This window comes from Triturus cristatus, chromosome 4_1 (genome assembly GCF_964204655.1).
Source record: "Triturus cristatus chromosome 4_1, aTriCri1.1, whole genome shotgun sequence".
NCBI classification, from domain to species: Eukaryota; Metazoa; Chordata; class Amphibia; order Caudata; family Salamandridae; genus Triturus; species Triturus cristatus.
The window spans coordinates 250,779,419-250,803,952 of NC_140585.1; the positions used below are offsets into that span (position 1 = coordinate 250,779,419).

The 24,534-nt window shown below is 44.9% G+C and overlaps 1 protein-coding gene across 6 annotated transcripts in view; it reads right to left on the bottom strand.

Annotated features, from left to right (window-relative positions):
• CNOT4 (CCR4-NOT transcription complex subunit 4) overlaps positions 1 to 24,534 on the bottom strand; it is a 753,420-nt gene that overhangs the window by 637,229 nt on the left and 91,657 nt on the right. For all 6 annotated transcript variants that reach the window (XM_085651989.1, XM_085651993.1, XM_085651992.1 and 3 more), the window contains exon 2: positions 6,394 to 6,664. In XM_085651989.1, the coding sequence (XP_085508115.1) occupies positions 6,394 to 6,567 (174 nt within the window). In that variant the 5' untranslated portion in view covers positions 6,568 to 6,664. The remainder of the gene's footprint in view (positions 1 to 6,393; positions 6,665 to 24,534) is intronic.

Here is a 24,534-nt window from a genome sequence, read left to right on the forward strand (position 1 = left end):
GTCGGTGGGTGAGTCGGTGGGTGAGTCGGTGGGTGAGTCGGTGGGTGAGTCGGTGGGTGAGTCGGTGGGTGAGTCGGTGGGTGAGTCGGTGGGTGAGTCGGTGGGTGAGTCGGTGGGTGAGTCGGTGGGTGAGTCGGTGGGTGAGTCGGTGGGTGAGTCGGTGGGTGAGTCGGTGGGTGAGTCGGTGGGTGAGTCGGTGGGTGAGTCGGTGGGTGAGTCGGTGGGTGAGTCGGTGGGTGAGTCGGTGGGTGAGTCGGTGGGTGAGTCGGTGGGTGAGTCGGTGGGTGAGTCGGTGGGTGAGTCGGTGGGTGAGTCGGTGGGTGAGTCGGTGGGTGAGTCGGTGGGTGAGTCGGTGGGTGAGTCGGTGGGTGAGTCGGTGGGTGAGTCGGTGGGTGAGTCGGTGGGTGAGTCGGTGGGTGAGTCGGTGGGTGAGTCGGTGGGTGAGTCGGTGGGTGAGTCGGTGGGTGAGTCGGTGGGTGAGTCGGTGGGTGAGTCGGTGGGTGAGTCGGTGGGTGAGTCGGTGGGTGAGTCGGTGGGTGAGTCGGTGGGTGAGTCGGTGGGTGAGTCGGTGGGTGAGTCGGTGGGTGAGTCGGTGGGTGAGTCGGTGGGTGAGTCGGTGGGTGAGTCGGTGGGTGAGTCGGTGGGTGAGTCGGTGTGGGGTGTGGGGTGTGGGGTGGGGCAGTAGGGTTAGTGAGTGCATGTGTGAGAAACTGAGTGAGTGTCAGTGGTATATGGGTGAGTAACTGGGTATGTGAAAGTTAGTATTGGTGAGTGATCGGGTATATGAGTGGCTGAATGGAGGAATGTGTGCTTGTGTCATTGACTATAGGTGAGTGAGCCTGTGTGTGTGGGGGGGGGGGGGGGGGTGATTAACTGTATGGGTGAGTGACTAGGTGTGTGAGTAGCTCTATGGGTGACGCTCCATGTTCGAGTGGCTGTATGAGTAGATAGCTCAGTGGCTGTATTAGTAGGTGGGTGGCTGTATGGGTGAGTTAGTGGATGTGTGCGTAGATCTATGAATGAGTGAGTGTGCAAGTACTGGTATGGATCTCTGAGTGGGTTTGTGGGAGTGGGTATATGAAAGGTTCTATTAGGGTGTAAGTGGGTGCTTCAGTGATTCTGTCGATAAAGTCATCAGTGAGGTCACTGACCACGTCATGAATGACGTAATATGGGAGGTCATAGGCAGTGCATTGCAGGGGGGTGCGAGTTATAGTTGGCTCCGCTAATTAGAACTGCTGAACTGCACTAGATTTGTACGAATGCTATCTGAGCCTAACTAGAGCGTCCCTGTAACCTTAGTTTATCCGTTAATTGCTATGGTTTTTCAATTAGTAGTCGCTTTTGCAGAGTGGTGGTGAAAGGGGGCGTAGCCTCCGAAAACCTCTCAGCAATACCACTGTGTGGGACTTGCTAGAAGTAACAGGAGGTCATGTTGCCGTCTGCTACCCCTATCCCCCCACCCCAAGGACCCTCAGCAGCCTAGTGGACTTCATCCCCCACCCAACAGTGCGCCAGGAGGCACGTCTGCAGAGTGAAGAAAGGGGGTGGGGCCTCCGGAAACTTGCCAGTCCTTTTTTTTTTTTTTAATGTATTCAAGGGAGACAGCCGCGTGGGCCCCCCCACTTCCCTGGGCCAATTTTGACCCTACAGCCCACCTCACTAAAGTTAATGCCCCAGGGAGGTGGTGGTCCCTGGGGCTGTGGGGCGCATTTGTTATAGCTAAAGCCCCTCCCCCCACCTCTAAAATTGAGAGATGCCTATGTGGCGCAGCAAGTGGCTCTAACCCATCACTAATAATTACACCTTTCAATTTATCAAAACGAGGTAGCAAAAACAGGGACGGTGTCAGCATCACAGGTAGGTTTACACTAATTAATTGCAAAAATGCTGTACATGATCAAAACCTTTCAATGAACGCCAAAAGTCTGTAAAAAACCTGGGCCCCAGCGGACTCCCAGGGGATTTTTTTTAATTGAATAGTAGTCTGCTGGCTCCACATTTGCTTAATATGTTCAAGCCGTAAAAAGAGCAGGGAATCCTGCAAAGAGATCTCCGACGGGCCACTGTTGTAGTTATCCATAAGGAAGGGATGCCCCCGCAAGAGTGTGGGTCCTACAGACCCATATCGCTACTCAACATTGAAACCAAAATTCTGGTCACTATTCTGGCGATGAGCCTCTTGACGGTTATTTCCCCCCTGATATATAGGGATCAATACGGGTTCATGCCGAAACGAGCGACTCGCTTTAACTTAAGGCGCTTGGATAAAACTGGATGGATGCGGTTCAGGCTCGGGATAGCCCCCACTTGCTCCTTTCCTTAGACGCTGAGAAGGCGTTTGACACCATACATTGGCCCTTTATGAGATGCACCCTGGAAAAGTTTGGATTCGGTCCAACATTCCGGAAATTATTAGCACTTTTATATAATTATCCCCGAGGCTGCTGTCAGGGTAAATGGAGTCACCTCACCGGCCTATTCAAAGAGGCACAAGGCAAGGCTGCCCCTTGTCTCCTCTCTTGTTCGCTCTACTACTAGAGCCATTGGCTTGTGTTGTTCGTGCCTCCCAGGGACTGGGTGGCTTCATTGAGGAGTCCTGATATTTAAAAGAAGAACGCTTATCTTTATATGCAGATGATATTTTGCTCTACTTGACGGACCAGACTGAGGCACTTCCTAAATGTTTTTGAAGAATATGGGCTTCACACCGGATACAGGATTAACTGAAGTAAATCTACCCTGTATCCACTGGGATGGGCGGTGGAACCCCAGTCCTACCCAAGTTGCCTGCGATACACTACAGAGGAACTTACCTACCTTGGACTTTAGATTACCACTGAGGTGGCTACCAGTTTAGAACGTAATATTAGTTGAGTTCTTTCCAATTTCCAAGATGTTATAAGGTGGATGTAGCTCCCTCTGACAAGCATGGGGAGAGCCGCAATGTATAAAATGATCACATTTCCCCAGTTACTCTATGTCCTGTAAAATACTTACTGTAAAATTCCAGAGGCCTTTGTTTACAACTCTGAACAGCTAATTACGTCTGCTTCTTTGGGACGGGGCCCATCCACGAATAGCACTACAAACACTGCAGCGAAACCCGTACAATGGGGGTTTGGCCTTACCGGACATCAGAGCATATTACAGAGCGGCCCATCTCATAGTAATTAATGAATGGAATCATGCTCCTAGAGACCACCCCAGCTATATGTTGGAAAGACTGCAATTCCAGATACGCATGCAACTGCATTATTTATATGGAGGTAAAGGTAGCAGTCAGCTCCTGCCTGCTACCCAAAGAGTAGTAGAGGCCTGGGAGGGTGCGGAGAGGCAAATGAGATGGGACAAGAAGCCTACCAGGGAAACCCTTCTGTGGGAGGGGACAAGATTGATAGAATTGGGAAAATTGAGAGGCTTCAAGCAGTGGGATCTAATCGGGATTCCTAAAATAGGGGAGATCTTGGAAAAAGGCACACTGGCTCCGTTCACAACACTACAGGCTACCCATCACTTAAATAACTCGCAATACTATGCTTATCTCAGACTAAAACATGCCTGGCAAGCCGAGGGAATTGACGCAGAATCACTGACTGAATATGCCCCATTAGAAGGCCAACTCCTACAAGAAGAGATTTCTGCTCAAGCCATCTCATTGACCTATAAAACATTACTTAACACTATGCCTGATAAACTGGGCCCGCTAAGAGCGAAGTGGGAGCTTACCACTAGTCCAATGGAAGATATAGACTGGGAGGCAGCCCTCATGCATCCGCGTGAAGTGGTGATTAAATTAAGATTTCGTCTTATTCATGACAAAATCCTCCAGAGGACTTATTTTGATAGGGCAAGACGCCACGCCATGGGTAGAACTAGCAACCTGGTCTGTCTTAGATGTCATACAGAACAAGGTACATTCATCCGTACCATATGGGAGTGCAACAGGATACAGACATACTGGAATAAGATCGTGACAGAACTGAACAACATACTGGGTGAACAACTGGACCTCGAGGCCCTATTTCTCTTACTGGGGATCCCCACGGATGTGGATTTCCCACGTCACAAACTCCTGCTACCCAATTGGGGCTGGTGGTAGCCAAAAGGGACATAGCGCATTACTGTGGGGTCCATCCACTCGCCACACTCAAGGAATGGAGGGCAGGTTTAGACCTCTATATGGTGATGGAACAAGTGACGTACAAAGCCAGGGCTGCCCCCGGAAATTTAGAAAGATATGGGCTCCATGGATAGTATACTATTGTCTGGAACTGGGGGGAGTTGATCCATTATTGGGAACACAGGAGACTGTGCCCTTACAGTTGTGAAGTCTGACCCAATGTCGACTAATGAAGACAATCTTGATGTGATTATCAACCTATGTTCATCTTTGAAATTGATGTCTTATCTCTTGCTCTCATTTCACAAGTGCGGTGCTGGATTGTTTATTCTGTACCACGTCATTACAAACCATCCAATTTATATTGTGCGTTCATGATTTTTTTTATTTTAGGTTGATATTGCAAATAATAAAAACATTTATATAAAAACCTTTCAAAGCAATTCATTGATGTCAATTCTACAACTACACCTGACCCCAAATGTCCATCCAACCAAACAATCATAGTCAGAAGAGCCCCCTATTTCAAAGTAGGTATGTTCCGGTGAGGAGATGGGGGGGGTCTATAATGTGATATGGTTGTACTAATCCGCCATATAATACACTTACCAACCCCTTTGTGACCCATAGGTTTCATTTGTAAAACCTTCAGTTCAACCCTGGATAGCTGTGGTTCTGAGCAGCAAGGCTTGCATAAAGGAACAAGTGCAAAGCATGTAAACAAAAACCTAACAATTTAAGAAGAAATAAATAAAGCACTCCAAAAAATCAGATACCAATTTATAAAAATGGATTATATGCATTTTTGGACAGCACAACGAAAAATATGCACCGAAGGGTTCAGGAGATCTAGACAAGGTAAAGTTACACAGCAAAAGCAATGGGCAGAATTCATTCCCAGGAAGCTTTTAGAATGCCCACAAGACGTCCTCACTTCGACCTTGAAGTTTCGGCTTTGCCACTATCTTTAATGGTATAGTCGAGCTAGCAGTTAAAGAATGGGAGCCATGTTTTACCTTGTCTGCTCAAAGTGAAACAATAAGTGCTGCAGTCCCGGGGGGTGGTGGGACCATTTTAACTTACAGGCCCTGGGTACCCCAGGTATCATATACTAGGGACTTCCTAGTAAGTTAGTTTAAGCCATTTAAGGGTCAGAGCACGCCCAGAGTACAGATTAGCAGGGCTCAGGGCATTTCAGAGTCATAACCCCAGTACATAGCAGTCGAAATGGGGGTAAAAAGGTGGGGGTAAACCTGAAAATGCTGGTTTCCTTCTTAATCTAATGCTTTAAAGAAGACAGGGATGCCTACAGCACGTATGTATAAATAGATTGCACCATTGCTGCACCTGACATGTCGTACACAGGTTTAAAACTGACCAGAGCTGCAGCAGTTGGCATTGCTTTGGGTGAATGTTTCATTCTCACAGAATTCCTGTGTTCTCTCAGAATACCATTTAACCCATTTTCTAATTTTTACACGCTCTCTGCTATAAGAGGCAGGTCACTATGTACACGTTAAGTCTGGTCATGACTTAACAGAAATGCAGTAGTGGCATCTAAGAACAATTAAGATTATGGCAAACAAAGGGGAACTGGGAAAATACACTTAACATTTATAAATCAGAAACCTAACTAGAACGAATTAATCAGCACAGTCTCACTACCATTGTATGGTATGCAAATAGTAGGCAGTATTTAATAAGACAATGACGCCCACCTGGGACTAATGAAGACATGCCACGTGATTTCCTGAGGGTCCAATGGAGGATATAGGATGAGCGAAGGAAACAAATCATTTGCAGGAGATTCTACGTTTCATGCTTACTTTGTCAGGCTACAAAGGGCACATAGATTGTTTTCATTTATTCGCAAGACAACTGTGTGTGCTTACCTCATTTCCATCAAGAAGAGAAACTAAGGGATGTTGATAAAATCCGTGGTAAGGATGGGGTATGATTCTGCACTCACCAAGTTGTGGGGTAGATGGGTACTTACTGTACATCCAGATAAGTGACAAAGTGGATACAGAGTGGTACCAAATGGAGACAAATACCTTCCTTTTACCAAGGTCCTCAAAGATCCCAATGTTTACATCTTCAAGGATTCATAATAGAGCTGTGCTCCACAGGTAAGATAAAAAGAACTCCATTTAGCCTATCAATGGGGACATTTATCACAAACTGGACGTTACAGGTCTACTGTTAAGTTGGTGTGAGCACTTCCATGGATTTTCACAACCCAACAGTCTAGTCACTGTAACAAAGGTTACCTTTCTGCAAGCAGGACAAAGTCCATTTTCATCTGTGCGAATACGATGCCAGCAGAATCTGCAGATTTGGTAACCACATGTGCAGGGGAAGAAGTTGATGTCGTCTATCTCAAGGGGCTCCATGCAAAGAGGACACTCTACGGGATCTTCTTTTACATCAGGACTGCGGGACATCTTCACCAAAACCCAATCAGAAAAAAAACTGAGGCACAGGAGTCCAATAATTCCAAGTCTCTTTTGGAATAAACTAAAACTGCAGTGAAGCGAAGATCTGCAAGAGAAAAAGAAAAACATGAACTCAATCAGATACTAAAAAGAAGGGGGAAAAACGGCACTTCGACAGTACTAAAACAAAAACTGTTCTGACATGGAGCTCGGACAACTTGTGGTAGAATGATATTGGGCGTTTCGGATTTCTTTTTTCCTAGTATCTATTTTGTCCTCTTTAACAGGAAAACCAAGTAAGTACCTAGTATTGAGGCACACTCAATACTCTACTACACAATATGAATGCTGGCCAGATCACGCCAGTCTCAAACTGCTCTCAAAACATGCGAGAAAGCTGAAGTGGTATGAAAAATTATCTGCATACACACACAGCTTCACTAATGGTTCAAGGCAAACATTTAAAGTGTGGGGAGGGGCCAATAAATACAGAAGAGTGTGTCTAGTAGACTGATGCCTTAAGTATTTAAAACTTAATTTGAGAAATGAAACATATGGTGCCCTAGTAAAGACATTTTGCACAAAAAGGGCCATCCTGCTCTGTTAACCTTGTTGACACCCCAGCAATACAGCAGGCTCCCCATTATTGGACAAATTAGTGAGAGATAAAGACTTGGAACAATAATATGTTCTAAAAAAATGCCCTCCTGGCTCACCGACCAGTCAAACGGTATCTCAGTAGGACAATCTGGTGTCAATTAAGTGGAAAGTACACTAAAGGACATACAGTATCTATTGCCGCCCACTTAAAGATCCTTTTTTAGCACAATGCAATGCGGTTTTTAGCTCTTGTATGTTTCCGAGTCAGCACTGTTCGGGACCTCTCAAATGGTGCTGACAGATCTCATGCTGACTCACTGTACACAGCGTAAACCCAGCTACAGCAAAGATAAGCTGATTCATCCATATCATACTAGTGCAACTACGTATATGATTCACACTTCATCCATTCGACAAATTCTTTGCTAAAGGCACTAATTATGTGTATTGCTGTACAGTAGGCTCAATCCAAATCAGGCTGCAGAAAAATCCTTTTAAATGTACAATCTTTCTTACATATATGAAGGTGTGACGTGGCATGCTCCCCTAGGCTGATAAACATGGTGTTTTGGAGCTTATATGCTTAGGCACAACAAGCATTTACAATGCAATGGGTCTCGCAATTACGATTTTTTGAGCTATTGGCATTGTAAATGGCAATGCCTTTTAGAATATTAACAGGCATTGTCATTTACAATATCAATAGTTTAAAGTTTTGCAAAAACAATACCTATTGCATTGCAGAGTGCGGTGTCCCTGAAGCAGGCGCCACGCTCAACAACAAAGTTTAAAAAACTTTTTTTGCAAGTTAGAGCAGCATAGCGCTCTACAAGAAAAGCGGCCACCATTGTCCCCATCAGTGTCAATAAAGAAAATAGTGCTCAACCACTTATAATGCAGACCATGTAACAAGCCCGGAACAAGCTTTTGCAATGCAATATGTCTTGCATTCACTCAAGTTTGAGCTATTGGCGTTGTAAATGACAATCCCTTAAATTTAGGTTTTGGATTTTAAACCATTAATAAAACGCAATGTCATTTACAATACTTATAGCTTAAACTCCTGCATATGTGAAACCTATTGCATTGCAATAAAGGGCCTTCTCAACCGCTTGTTAGATTGTATATATCAGAGTAAGAGACAGGTCTGCAACGTCTTCAAAGTATTGATAAATAGTGCAGTGAAGAAAATGTGTAAGTGTTCTATATTACACAAACACAAAGTGAAGTGAGAGTTACATGTGATCCGAGCTATAAACACTAACAAAGCGCTCCAACACCTTTCGCTCTGTGATTACACTGTCGCGGCTCAAGAGAAAGTGTGGGGTGGGGTTGATTACCTGCCTTCGCCGTAATTTGAGTGTGCAGTGTTGCACTGAGTAACGTCCTTGCTATCTTTGGCTTAATAAAAAACAATCCAGCTGTAGTAGGGCCCTGGCTTCACCTTCTGGTGCAGGGCGGGCTGTGCTTTATGGCAGGAATGGAGGGAGGGAGGGAGGGAGGGATGGATGGATGGTCTCGGCTGCAGCTCCGGCCTCGTACAGTGCCCCTGCTATTACTAGTGAGCAAGAGACGCTGAGGTGGTGGTACTGGTGGTGGTATTGGGGGTGGCGGTATTGGTATTTGTGGTGGTATTGGTGATGGTAATACCGGTGATGGTAGTATTGGTGGTGGGGGTATTCGTGGTGGGGACGTTGGTATTGGTAGCATTGGTGGTGGTGGTGGTATTGGGGATATTGGTGGTGGTATTGGTGTTCGTGGTGGTATTGGATGGGTGGTGGTATTGGATTGGTGGTGGTGGTGGTGGTATTGGGTTGGTGGTGGTGGTATTGGGTTGGTGGTGGTGGCGGTATTGGTGGTGGTACTGGCAGTGGTGGTATTGGTGGTGGTGTAGTTAATAAGGCAAAACCAAAGGTGATGATGGACGGCGTGTTGAACATTGCAAGCACTCACCCCCAGTCAACTGATGTGGGTTAAATCCATCATCATTCTTTAGCTCACTCTGCCACCCCAGTTCAGACATTGCCATATGAAAATCAGTCTGACCCTGTGCCTCATGGGAACAGTCCAGCCCGAACTGCCAAGCCATGTCTTCCCTGGACCGGAAACAAGCTTCCTAGGACCGGTTTCTGGCATTTCAGCCGTCTTCAGCCAGGCTTGCTTGAATCCAGTGGCAAAGTGAGCAAGGGACTCACGTCTGAGCATACCCTGCCAACTTAGGGCGAACCTTGCAAGCACTCACCCCCAATCAACTGATCTGGGTTTAATCCATCATTCTTTAGCTCACTCCGCCAACCCAGTTCAGACATGGCTCCCCTTTGGTTTTGCTTTGTTCGTCCTAAGTTGGCAGGGTATGCCCAGACATGGGTCACTTGCTCACTTTGCCACTAGATTCAAGCTAGCCTGGCTGATTAGCCAGAAACCGGTCCCAGGATGCTTGTTTCCGGTCCAGGGAAGGCATGGCTTGGCAGTTCGGGCTGGACTGTTCCCATGAGGCACAGGGTCAGACTGATTTGCATATGGCCATGTCTGAACTGGGGTGGCAGAGTGAGCTAAAGAATGATGATGGATTTAACCCAGATCAGTTGACGGGGTGAGTGATTGCAATGTGGTGTGGTTAATAAAACAGGCTTTGAAAAACACCCCGTCAAGTTGGCTTTAGTACAGATTTTATTTTTATTTGGTGTATAATATAGCGCGAACTTGACCCTAATAGGGTATCAGAGGGCTTCACATTCACATAATGTTTTCCACTTATCACAGCATGAACACCTTGCAATTTCAGTTAACCTAATCATTATATAGTAGGTTACTAACAGTTATGCTAATATTAGGGGTAAAGTGTTCCAAATTCTTGGTGCTGCGCCAGAGTAAGCTCAATCATAAGTTTTTTCTCTTTTGAAAGAGGGCCGGTTTTAGTAATAGATCTCCATGACTCCGGGAAACCCGGCACCCTCATGATAGAGTGGTTTTCTGAGCTAGGTACCTGGGTGTATTGTAATGTATCGCTTTGTGAGTGATACATGCCATTTTTAGCTTTATTCTTGCTTCGTAGGGCAGCCAGTTGAGCGCTTTCAGGTGGGGGTGGGGGGGGGGGTGATGTGGTCGAATTTTCTGGATCCAGTTATAAGTCTTGTAGCCGCATTGAGACAGGCTTTTAGTGGAGCTGTTGAAATCTTAGAAAGACAAGTTAGTTTTGTGCAACCGTACTCTAACCTTGATATGACAAGTGCCTGTACTGCAGTTTTACGGTCTGCGTTATTTATTAAAGGTTTCAGTTTTCTGAGGTAGCTTAAATGGAAGCGGGTGTTGATTGCCATCGTGTTGATATGTGCAAGCATGTTCAGGTTTTTGTCTAGCATAATGTCCACAGATTTGGTTTAATCTACAATCCTCGGGATACAGTTTAGCGCCGTGATTAGTTTGGTCCACTCTGTGGGTTAAGCTGGAGGTGATTACTGGGTTAGCCAATGGACGTTTTTCTTTCATGCCGGGTTCATGATACCGATCTCTTCTATCGATGTGATCTTTATGTAAAGCTGTGTATCGTCAGCGTACATGTGGAAGGAAATGTTTGCTTGCTGTAAGATATCAGTGAGTGGCTCTACATACAAATTGAATAGAGCAGGGGATAGTGTTGAGCCCTGTGGTACCACAATAAAATTTCTGGATGAAGCAGATAAAGTTTGGTTAACTATTAATTTTTGCGATCTGATTTTTTAATAACGAGCTGAACCACTTCAGGAATGTACCCTCTAAGCCCATCCACATTTTTCAGGCGATCTATCATTTTAGTATAGTTTACAGTGTCAAATGCTGCTGAAAGGTCAAGCAGGACAGGTTTTGTTGCGGTCGAGGGCAAGTAGAGCATCGTCTACTATGTGCAGAATTGCTGTTTCAGTGCTATGTTTCAGTCTAAATCCTGATTGGAAGTCATTCAGCAGTTTGAAGTCAGTGATGTGTTGGCTCAGTTGTTGTACACATTTTTCCAGGACTTAAGCTAGCATGGGAATGTTTGTTACAGGTCTGAAGTTGTTCAGGTCTGAGGGGTTCTCTGTTGATATTTTAAAAATTGGGGTGACTTGCCCTATTTTTAGGCAGACCGGCAGTGAGCAAGCCCACCAGCGAGTCCGACATTCCTCCCTCACAAGACCTCTGCGACAAACTCAGCACCTTTTCCCACCACAAAATCAAGAGCATCTACGACAACTTTGACGAAGACAACCAACACACTGAACCCTCACCAACCACCCCTGACACCCTGAAGCCAGCAATCGACAACTGAACAGCCCTCACCACCGAAGACACACTGAAGACAATGAGGTCAATACACTCCGGGACCCCCCGGGACCCCTGACCCCACCACATTTTCAACAGAGCCGCTAACACCATCGCACCCATGCTCTGCCACACCATCAACCTGACTGGAAAGATGCTGAGATCAACACCCTCCTGAAGAAGCCCTAGGCGGACCCCACTGACCTCAAACCCTACAGACCCTTCTCCCTGCTCCCGTTCCCAGCGAAAGTCAGAGAAAGCCATCAACAGCCAACTCGCTACATTAATCGAAGAGCACAACATCCTCGACTACTCCCAATCCGGCTTCAGAAAAAAAAAAACAGTACGGAAACCGCCCTCCTCGCCGCAACAGACGACATCCATACCTTACTGGACAAAGGAGAAACAGCAGCCCTCATCCTCCATGACCTCTCAGCGGCGTTCGACACAGTCTCTCGCCGCACCCTAATACGCAGACTCCACGACACAGGGATCCAAGACTAGGCCCTCGACTGGATCCGCTCCTTCCTCTCCAGCAGAACACAGCGGGTCAGACTCCTCCCCCCCTCCCCTTTCCTCTCGGACCCTACACCTACGGAGTCCCCTAGGGGTCCTCCCTCAGCCCTACGCTCTTCAACGTCTACATGGCTCCACTCGCCCCCATCGTCAGAACCTACGGACTCAAAATTGTGTCATAAGCAGACGACACCCAACTCATCCACTCCCTATCCAACGAACCAAACACCGCCAGACAACTTTCAAGAAGGCATGGAAGCCGTCGCCAAATGGATTAAAAACAGCTGCCTTCAACTAAACACCAACAAAACGGAAGTACTCATCATGGGCTCAAACCAGACACCTGGAACAACACCTGGTGCCCCCCCCCCCCGCCCTCGGAAGCCTGTCCACCCCCACGGTCCGCGCATGCAACCTGGGAAATCATCCTGACTCAGAGCTCAAAATGGACCGCCAGATCAACCCCGTCTCGTCCTTCTGCTTCCATACCCTCCGCCTCCTACGTAAGACCTTCAAATGGATCCCCCTTTAACACAGAAAGACCGTCACTCACGCCCTGGGCACCAGCAGGCTCGACTACGGCAACGCACTCTATGCTGGAATAAACAAAAACCTCACCTGCAAGCTCCAGAACATCCAAAACGCCGCCTCATTACTGGTCCTCAACCTGCCAAATCTCCCAGCACCTGCGCACACTCCACTGGCTCACCATCGAAGCTAGTCACCTTCAAGATGCTAACCCACGCTCACAAGGCCCTCCACGACACCGGACCAGCATACCTGAACAGCCGACTCAAATTCCACGCATCCCAAAGGAACCTATGATCAGCCCAGCTCTCCTACGCCATGGTGCCCTGCACCAGAAAGACGAGATCGGGAGGCCGCTCCTTCTCCTTCCGTGCGGCCAGAGCCTGGAACGACCTTCTGCCCCACCTCAGACAAACATCGCTCCCCGTCTTCACAAGAAACCTCAAAACCTGGCTCTTCGACAGACCCCCCCCTCCTTGAGGGACTAGAACCTGCGACCCCACCCACCCCCCAGCGCCTTCAGACCCTTACGGGTGAGTAGTCACGCTTAACAAACACCTGATTGATTGATTCATTGATTGATCCTATCCAGATGGGGTCCCTTCAGGACAGACTTGTTTGCGGACCAGTTGAACACTCAACTGAAAGACTTTCAGTTGGAGACCTGATCCTCAAGCCCAGAAAGTAGACGCCTTCCTCCAAGACTGGAGAGATTTAGCTCGCTATGCTTTCCTGCCATTTGCAATGCTGCGTCGCCTTCTCCTTCACGCTTGTCGTTACAGAGAGCATAGTAGTGATAACTCCTCTTTGGCGATCTCAAGCTTGGTTTCCAATCATCCTGGAAATGAGCATAGACTTCCCAATTTTAATCCCTTGCTTCAGGGAAATACTCCTAGGTCCAGTGGGAGACATTCATCCCCTCGCAGAGCAGGGTCTTCTGGTCCTGACGGCATGGAAGGTTTCAGGAGAGAGTGGCGAATCCCAGGGCTTTCGTCAGATGCTTTCAGACTCATTTCGGAGTCATGGGCTTCTGGCACAAGGAAAGCATATCGACTTGCATGGGACAAATGGGTTCAGTGGTGTTTTCAACGAGGTTATGATCCTGTTTAGGCTGATTTAGTGCATGTCATTAACTATTTGTCAGAACTGTTTACATCAGACCTGTCTTACAGAACCGTGAAGGTTTATAGATCTGCTATTTCTGCAGGTCACTCTTTAGTAAACGGCATCTCAGTCGGCCAGAATTTGCTAACTAAAAAGATAATGCGAACGATCAGAGTTCTAAACCCTCCAACTGCTAAATACACCGCCCTATGGGACGTTACACTTGTACTTCGTACCCTTTCCTCATGGGGAAACAACTCCACTCTCTTTAAAGCGCATCTCCTATAAACTAACTGTTTTGCTATGTCTAGTGTCCTTCAGAAGATATTCAGAGGACAAAGCAAAGGATATTTCCAGCAGGGCCTTCCAACCAGAAGGTGTTTGCTTTTACCTCAAAAAGAGAATCAAAACCATGTCTATCTGTTACCCCTTCTTTCCTCAGAATGAGAGACTTGAAATAGTATGAGAAAAAAAAACTAAGTTGAGAGTGAATGAGAATCAATTATTAATTTCACAGATCTCCACATAAGGGAGTCTCTTCACCAACTTTGGCAAGATGGGTGAGGAATGTGATGTACAAAAGTGGGGTAGAAATCTCCATCTTTGGAGCTCACTCCCTCAGAGTTGCTTCGGCTTCAAAAGACTACTTTCTCTGTGGGGGCAGCAACAAATCCTTAGGGCAGCACACTGGTCAAATTATAGTATGTTTAAAAATTGTTATTTCAGACGAATCTCTAATGTGATTGATAATGTTCTCAATGCACTTTGAACTTGCATAATATGGCCTCCGTGTCGTGCCATAAAATTTAGATTTTTCACAGCCTGCTGGGTAGAAAATCTGGATTTGATTAAGGACACGGAGGCTAATATTATCCCTCCACTTTTGAAATGAAACCCAACCTGATGTTTTTCTAATGTTTTGGGAGATATTACGGAAATCTATTTTTCTTTCAGAAGAAAAATCTCTTTCCCTCCGGGCCACGAGTTGGAAAGCTGTCTTCAATCGGACTCTTGATTTCTACAAGTTGGATTATTTTGTTTGCAGCCTAGCAAAGAAGAAAGATGACTGGTCATGGAGGGACTTTATAACAAATTGGAATATTCATAGAAGTTCTGTGCTCTTCAATTGTTGCTGCTGAGCTGTGGCAATAAAGGTGATTTGCATAATATTAGCCTTCGTGTCCTTAATAAAATCCAGATTTTCTACCCAGCAGGCTAGGAAAAAAATCAAAATTTGCTATCATTTGTAAATCCATTTTACTATGGGGGGGGGCGGTGGGGGGGAGGGGGAGAGATAAGAGATAATGCCGGGTTAAAGTGATTGAAAGTAGGCGCCCGGGTTACGTGTAGGCGCCGTGCTGCTAAAAAAAACCTCAAGTGGTATCACCTGAAGCAGCGCATGTCTGGCCTGTATTAAGACAAACTCAATAAAGTAAATAGTGCTTACAGACTAAATAACAGGTCCTGTGCAACAACTGAAGTAAAAGGGCCAGGAACAAATGAAGACAAAGCCGTACTAAGGAGGGACTAACGAACCTATTAACAAATCCAAAGGCAGCATTTACGAAAGACAATGACACAAGCCAATGAAAAAGATGGGAGGAGAGTGGGCGAGGCTTCTCTCCCATACTCTACTACAGCAGTCTCGCAGAGCGAGCAGTTCATGCGCGCTAGGCTCCACCTAAAAATACAAGTGGGCAGGGTAGGATTACCCTGACCTCGTTGGCCTACAACTTCTTAAAAATTAAGGCTAAATATCTTCATCTATATACATACTGTATCTTTTTATATAACAATAGCAGCATATCAGTAGAAAGTATGAAGAAGCATAGACCTTGAAGCTCCTGGGAATAAGGAATAACTGTTTACAATACAAGAAAAACTGAAGGCACAACAAATACTGGATTAACCAAAGCGGTTTCTCAGTGCAGCTTTATCAACACTAGAGTCAGATTTCATACTGGAAAAGAGACAATCGTATCTCATCAAGGGGTGGAATGATTTTCAAAATGCCAGGCTGAAATGACTGCTTTCCCGCTAATGGAATGGGCTCTCTGGTAGGGGTTTACATGCCAATTGATACCATAGGGACATGCAGGCTACTATCTAACAACAAGCATTTGCAATGTAATAGGTCTCGCATTTACCAGAGTTTGAACTATTGGCATTGTTCCATAACTCTGCAATTAGATCCCATCATGGTAGAGCCAAAGGAGGGTTATGCACTTATACCTCTAATCCCTTAAACGTGAGGAAAGCTGAATTAACTATAAGTAATAGGTATTACCAACTTATAACCTTACAAGCTGATTTAGGTACATGAGTGATTATATTAAACTTTTACAATAACATCCCAACTGATTTGATTGAGACTACATTGCGCAAATTAATTGGTGAGATGTACAAGCTACTCCTTTACCCGATTAATGAATCTATTCTTATATGGGGTGGCGACTTTAACTCCCCGATCGGCCAAAGGGATGCTAAGGGGGTATGTGGATTAAGACTTGGAAGAGGTATTACTTTGTCTCATTTTCCACACACATCTCTAGGAGACCTACTAAACGAGATCATTTTTTCATACGATATGGGCTTTGCAAACAACCTATGGTCACCGATGGTCCCTTTTTCTTCAACATTTAATGGACAAGGTTCATTTACTACAATTGATTTCATATTGGTAACATGCAGGCACTCCACACGTGTTAAAAGCATTTACTACACATGACATGGCATTAAGTGACCACTACCCACAGAGTATTGATATTGCAGTTTGGAAACAAGATTCCCATTCGAAATGCAACCCTAACCAGTTGCTGAGGAATATTACATTAACTAGACAAAATGGGTATGCACTAAAGTGGTAGAAACTGAAGATTTTGACACAAATATTGTCTCGAAATGTAAAAATATGTTTTTCTCTTGTCTAGATGACCAGGAAATCATTAAGAGCTTTTCGAGTATTGCCTCCTACATTAAAGATACACTGTGGGTAAAAATAAGAGGGAAGAATACACGCAACAAAGGATGGTTTGATTCCCAATGTACAAAAGCTTATACCAAACTTAAGTATGCCTTGAACACGGGGGTAAGGAATCAGGATAATATCAGGGAAACCAGAAGGAACTATAGGAGGGTCTTAAATGCTAGGAAAAATCTTTAAAAAAAGAGGATGCATGCACGTGGTTAATCGTAACCTGGGGTGGGCTAACAGACTTACAATGGCGACTCCCCTCTGGGACTCAGAGCGATTGGGAACTCTAGGATGTACGAAAGGGTTTGATAAATGGGATCTCATAGGTAGCTCACATATAAAGGACCTTTGGGGGCGGAATGGAGTGGAGACATTCGATACACTACAGCGGACATACGAGATGGCTGACTCAGAATACTTTCGATACGCACAGGTTAAACATTCCCTACAGGCCAACGTCCCGGCTGGGACGTCGCTGCCTGAGTCATCCCCTCTCGAGGATAGACTCCTTGACAGGCACTTACCAGAGAAATGTATTTCCCTAACATACAAAAAACTCATTCACCATACTCCGGATCCTCTCACGACACTTACGGAGAAATGGGGATGGCCTGGAAATAGATGATGAGGAGTGGCAGGAGGCGCCGTCCTCTCCAAAAGAGGTCGCCATTTCGGCAAAATTGAAATTGGTAAAACTAAAAATTTTACACATGGTATACCTCTCGGGGCAACAACTAATGCTCATGGGTAGAAGTGAGGATGGGCTCTGCAAAAGAAATTGCGGGATGGAAGGCACCTTCTTACACATTCTCTGGGAGTGTCCGCTCATTCAGGATTTTTGGCGGAAGGTTCTAGGGTGTATGAGCACGGTCTGGGGGGTGACCTTACGTCCTGAAGCTAAGAGATGCATTTTGAACATCTGGGAGCCAACAGACTTAAATGTAAAGGGGCGGCTCTGGGTTACACTAGGGCAGATGATTGCCAAACGCAACATAGCACGATTATGGGGGGCTGCGGCACCGCCAACAGTGAAGGGATGGAGGGAAGACCTGGATTGGTGCATGATGAGAGAGAAAACAGTGTACGTTGCCCGGGGATGCCCCAGGAAATGGAGGACTATCTGGACTAAATGGAATGTATACCGGGGAGGTATATGTGAACCTCCTATTATACCCTCCCTTGACGACCACTTGATGAACTGAAACCAATTGCATGTACTGCTGATGTATCTTTTTTAGCAAAATGAAACTCACTAACGCCTGGGAAGATTCTGTTACCTGTAAATGTGCAAACCGAATGTCTGTATCGCATGACCTTTGTTTATTTTGTATGTTTAATAAACAGAATTGATAAAAAAAAAAAAGGATGCATGGAACGCTTTGCACGAGGCATCTACTGATCGAGACCCGATAGCTTTCAGGAAAGCAGTAAATACCTCTTTTTTGGCAGAGAGTAACAAAGCTAGCATAGAGACTGCTATTACAGAAATGGAGTGGATCTCACATTATTCCAATCTGTACAATAATGTCATCGGAGATGGCAATGAGAACCCGGTAATTGGTGACGAAATGGAGCCCCCCTGACATTTCCAAAGCTACCTCTGGTTTTTACTCTGAATGAGGTTAATAATGCCATAAATGCAAGCATGGGCGGAAAAGCGCCAGGACCAGATGGTATTCCAGTTGATCTATTTAAATCCAATCTGGCCCTGTGGGTGCCTATTTTAACGCAAGTTTTTAATGCGTGTTGTTCAGAGGGATTTTTAACGACCTCGTATGATTCCATTATAGTTCAAATTTTTAAAAAAGGCGATAGGCTGAGTCTAGCCTGTTATCGCCCAATTTCATTATTGGATTCCACAGTGAAGATATTGGGTCGGGTGATTTTAGAGAGAATGCAGGCTTGGACGGATGAACAAAGTATTATAAGTGATCTACAATACGGTTTTCGTCAAGGCTTAGGGACCCCTGAGCAGGGATTACATTTACATATTTTAATTGATAAATATACAAAGGGAGGAAGATTGTTTTTAACTTTTGTTGACTAACGGCTGCATTTGATTGCGTCATGCATGAAAAGCTGTGGTCCATTTTAGGGGAGCAGGAGGTAGACCCTATTTTAATTTCCTTTTTAAGGCAACATTACATGGTCGCAAGGGTGCGCTTTGGGCGGGACGGGGAATGTACAAAAAGTTTTATTGTTAGGAGGGGTGTTAGGCAAGGCTGTGTCCTTGCCCCCTTCTTATTTATTATGTACATAAATAACCTAGAGACTACCCTTGTAGAGGAGTGCAGGGACTTACCATTAGTATTTAATCGTTCTATCCCTGCACTCCTCTACGCTGACGATGCTGTTCTTATGTCACGTACGCCACTTGGCCTGCAAAGGGTAGTTACTTCTTTTAATAATTTCATGTCCAAACTTGGCCTTACTATTAATTGTTCAAAAACATTTGTTTTGAATTGTGGCACCGGTTTAAATAAAAAGTGTAATACTATTTACATTAATAACAAGGCCATAGAATGCACTAAAACATTTTCTTATCTAGGGTTTTTATTTGACCAAACAGGAAGTTGGACTAGTGCAGTCAAATCTAGAAGACTCCTGTTTAGTAAGTCATTGGCGGCATTGCCAATTTTAATAGCAAGCTGGGAAAACGCCCTCCGAAGGAATTACTCCATATATACAAGGCAAAATGCATTGCGATTGCCACTTATTGGGCAGGAATTTGGGGTTTCTCCAACGTTACTACATTGTAAACGACGGAAAATAGGTTTCTTAAAATTTCTTTTGTCTGTACCAGACAGTACGTCTAATTCTATTTGTCATGCCGAACTTGGCTTACCGTACTTGGAAGACGATTAAGATCCAGCCTGTCCTCCTGTGGCATAGGGTCTGTACCACAGATGAGTTGACTCTTAATCGCAACATATTGAAAGACGCCATGGGTCTTGACGGAGTAAAAAGTATGAGATGGCTAGAATATGTTAAACTATTCTTAAGTCAGATAAGCCATCAGGAATACTATTACGATCCCCGCACTTTATGTAATGTGTCTAGAAAGGACTTAAAGTCCAGTTGCATGAAACTTTTAACTGAAAAGAGAATACGGAGTGAAATGGACAAAACAACAGTTCAATCCCACTATCTAACCCTGGCTTTTGAGCATATGCAGTCCTATATTTCAATGGTCAGTAGCGACTATGAAAGATTCTTGCTAACTAGATTCAGGTTAAACATCATATTTAGGTCTCTAAGTTTTCCAGAATTGAATGACTGGTCAAGAATATTATGTAAATGCCCGTGCGATGATCTCTCCGTACAATCCTCCTTACACATTCTATTTTTCTGTAAATTTTACAATAATCCTAGAAAAAGATGGATTGTACCAGTCCTTAAAAAATTAGGTTTGAGACAATGTCGCCCTGCATTACTAGCACTACAATTCTTGGATAGTGAATATACAATTGCTGCTATTACTGCTTTTAAAAAAAATGTTTTTAAACTGCGGAAATCAATTGTGCTTTGATATAACTGTGTTATAAATTGTGTTATTTGTCTTTCCTTCTTTATAAATTGTAAACTATGATATGTACTTTTATGGTATGCTTTTAAAGTATCCGAATGAAGTATTTTGATGATGAGGACTATGCTTATTATTTAGGTTTTGGTTTTAAACAAAATAAAAGTCATGTCATTTACAATGCCAATAGCTTAAACTTCGGCAAATGCAAGGCCTATTGCATTGCAAATGCTTGACCCTCCTGCAGTAAGAGAAACTAGTGCTTACAGAGTAAATAAGACGTACGTGTAACAACCGAAGCAAAAGGTCCAGTCCTCATGGGAGATAATGAATGAATACAAGGCGGTACTAAGGAGGGACTAATAACCCTAATAACGAATCAGAAGCAAGCATTTTCGAAGGACAATGATACAAGCGAATGACAAATATGAGCAGAGAGTAGGCAGGGCTTCAAATACATACTCCAATACAGAATGACTCGCAGAGCAGTGCATGCGCTGCCCTGGCTCGACCTAAAAAGATGCCAGGCAAAAGAAAAAAATTAAAAAAGCTATTTCATTCAGCACACCCTTCCATATGCATAACATGCTACAAAAACTGACCAGATGAAATTCATTTTATTTCTGCATTAACTAACAAATAATTTACTAGATGGTTCCGTTTTAGAATATCCTTGGCAGACATGTTGTCTAGCATAAATATTGTATCCTAAATCCCTTTCCAACATTATCATTCTATCATAATTATCTGTAGATATTCTATTACTAACACCATTGGGGTGACGTTTTTGTAAACTATATTTGGGACACAATATCTACCTACCACAATAATGTATGATATTTTGGAACCATATTTTACTGACATTTAACAAACCCAAGCATACACAACCAACCATAAATATACACAGACAATGGATGTAAATGCCAGAACAGCGTAATTATGCCCATATTAAGGTGGTAACTGCTTAGAACATGGTAATATTAAATTGTGCTACACAAATGTTGATTTCATAACGGACTCTTAGCAATCTGTAAGCATATGGAGTGTGAAACCAAGGCCTAGAATAAATACAGAAATGCCCACTATCAAAAAATGACCTGTATCATCCTCTGAAGCCATACTAATGACAGAATGTGAGCTATATAAATAACTAACATAAAATGACATGTCGGGAAGTCGAAAGGTGACACTTGAAAACCTTTTTCAACCAATGGATGGAGAGGGCCTATGAGCATCTACATCGAGGCCTACTGTTTTGTAGTACATTTCCAATGGCCAGAGGCATGGTTGAGCCAGACACCAGAGCAGGGAAACATACTAGCAGCATTAAGGTGTAACCCGATACCATTTAGTAGAAGCCTCGGCAATAAGCCAAACTCAGTACTGCTGAAAACATCTAAATACAGCTAAAACAGATACATGACAAATAACAGTTAAGGGCAGTGCATACTCCCCGAGAAACCTTTGTGCCCTAGTGGGTCCTCGTCAGGCTTAAGTGAGTGGACCCACAGTATGGAGATGGGCCTCGTCACCAAGGTGTGACAGTTGTACTACTCTGAGTTTCTCATAGCACTTGCAGAGCTCAGCAAGGATTATGGGTTGCCACTGGGCACTTTCTGGCACATGCAGTCCTATGCAAAGCAACAAGACTGACATGGGTCCGTTCCAACTTCGAGCCCGAAAAAGAGGAGTTACTACACAAACCTTCAGTCTGGGGTAGGCAGCACTGCATGGTGAGGACCTTACAAAAAACACTCATGGGATAACAGTGGAAGAACTTCGCACAGATGAGACCTAAGCTACGAACAGACTGGGAATAGTCCAATGACCTACAGTACGTGTCCAGGTTCTCTTGAAATGCCATATGTAAACTGATCCAATGTAACTTAACACACAACACATTTGACCACAGCACAATTGCAGGCTATGTACCCCAGCATCCTACAGGAATGCCCTTGGTGTAAGGCAGTTGCAAAAACAACAGTTGATGGACAGAATGCAGAACAGTGTCATACATTCACCCCAGTACAGAGATCTGGGCCTAAATCCATCGGTTTTTTTCTCACCATGCCATTGGTGTAAGGCAGAGCACAGCAACTTCATCCACATGATCTAGGTATTTCCCGAGATCAAAGAAAGTTCACCAAACAGGCTACTAACCCGAAAGGGAGGGGAAACCTCCAGAAGCCCAAGTTGTGTGTTCACTGGGACGTATGCCAAAGTTAGAAAAATACAACTTAAATTCACAGACTTGGCTATGATCCTGTCAGAAAGTTCAGCTGCCCGCAGCATGGAAATCTGAGCTCTACAAATGAGGATGTATGCAGACGCCAAAGACAGGGGCTAGGTAATGGGGTTAAAAAGGTAGACTAGGACCCCCGCCCACTAATGTAAATGTCCAGTATTAGTAAGGCGCACAGCTACCTCCGGAGAGGTGTCCCGGCGCTGGGGGGTCGTCGAGAAGATTAAGCAGGTTATTGCCCAGAGTCACATGGTGCTGGGCTGATCTGCCACCGGCACCGGGGATCGAACCGTGAGCCCCAGGATCCGGAGGCAGTCTCCCTGGCCGCTGCGCCACACCTCTTCCAGTAATAGCACTAGCGACGAAATCGGGAGTAAAAATCCCCATAGAGGCAACCACCAATGACTGCCAATAACATGGAACAACGACATACCATCGCTGCAGGCTCCCAGTAGAAGAACCCAAGTTAAGTGGGAATAGCTCACTGTGACTGTAAAAGGCAAAAGCATGCAGTTTAGATTCAATGTGCCAAAAGTTTGGTTCTACCTGTTTGTATGCTTCAAACGTTAAATGTATTTTACTGCAAATGTAAATGAACAAAAAGAAATATGTACTGTTTCGCAAGATGAGTAAACACGTGCAAGAGCATTGATGAATACATAAAATTCTAAAAGACGGAAACAGCGTAAAACAAGCCCTCTCCAGCCAGCCACACTCCCTTGCAGATGCAGAGTGGGGACCACTGGCGAGCTGCTCCCTACCGGCTTCCGTAGGGGTTGCGGGAGAGTCCATGATGAAGCCAGTGGAGGAAGACAAGGAGACCCGCTGTGGCTGCACACTGAAGTGGCCAAGTTACCTCTGCACCGCCCTCTACCGCTCCCCGGTGCAGTGTATGCCTGAAAGAATATAGTGCCCACGACTACAATTAGGTCGACATTGTAACGCCACAAGTAAACGATTCAGTCCTGATGGGTGGTCCCAAAAGGAGACAGGACGGTAACAAGGGACTAAGAAGCCTCATTTTCAACCAAAAGACAGCGTTTACCATGGACGATGACGCCAGCCAATGAAAAAGATGGGCAGGGCTTCCACCCCACTTCTAAACAAACATTGGCATAGCCAATAGGTCTCGCCTTTGGGAACCTTAGAAGTGTTTAGCCATGCAACAGTTAATGTTGTTGCAGTAAGGATATTGTGCTGCATAACTAAACACTTATAAGGTCCCAAAGGGCTATTGGCTATGCCAATGCTGGTTACATACTTTGCATGCACACATGCAATGTGTCGCATTAAAAGTAGTCTCACTGCCTTTGCAAGAGTTCGGGCAAAACTATCAAACAGGATTGCTTTCCGCATATAATGCATATGGATGATAAATAATTGGATATGACAAACAGCATGGTGAATTTTTTAGATTAATTACACAAAAGACAGTAGGAGTTAAAGCACAGGTCTGCACCTGGAAAGAGTAGGGTTCGGATGTAGGCTTATTTAAATAATGGTATGACTTCTAACAATTTAAAACAAAATGATAGATTTTGATGAGATATTGGTTAAAATAAGGGTGAAGCAGGAACAGACTAAAGGAAGGGCAAAGGTTTGATGGTTTAGAGCCTGGAAGGGTCAACAGAAGCAAAAGCAATGCTGAGGGCTTGAGCATGGGAATGAACACCAGGCAGCTGTAGGTGAGAAGATGGTGGGACTGGCAGCCTGCAGTGGACAGGGGAGTATTGTCTGAGTGTCAAAGGGGTGGTGAGGGGAATACTAAGAGGTTTCTTTCGGAGAGTGATTTAAGAGAAGAATCAGGAAACACAGTCAATCGCAGTGAGGCAAGTCTCTGTCAGGGTGATATGTTTTGGGGGGATGAAAGTAGAAATCTGATGTTTACGGGACAGCTGTGGAGTGTGGGACGGAGAGACGTGATGCTCTCTTGGAAGGACACTGATGTAGCAGAGTCAATGACACACTTAAGGGGACTAGAAGCTTGTTACAGATATGAAAGTGGCTGAGGGTTCAGGGTTTTCGCCATCTGCAGAGAGAAGTGTGAACTTGTATCTTTAAGCAAGACATGGGGACAGCCATCCATGGCTGGAGAGGAAGTGGATTGCTAGAGGCAAAGTTGAGGGGGTTGTGAGACTCACATGCAGAGAGAGTGTTCTGATAAATATTATATCGGGAGGGGTTCTGTAGGGGAAATGCAGGGATGGAGTC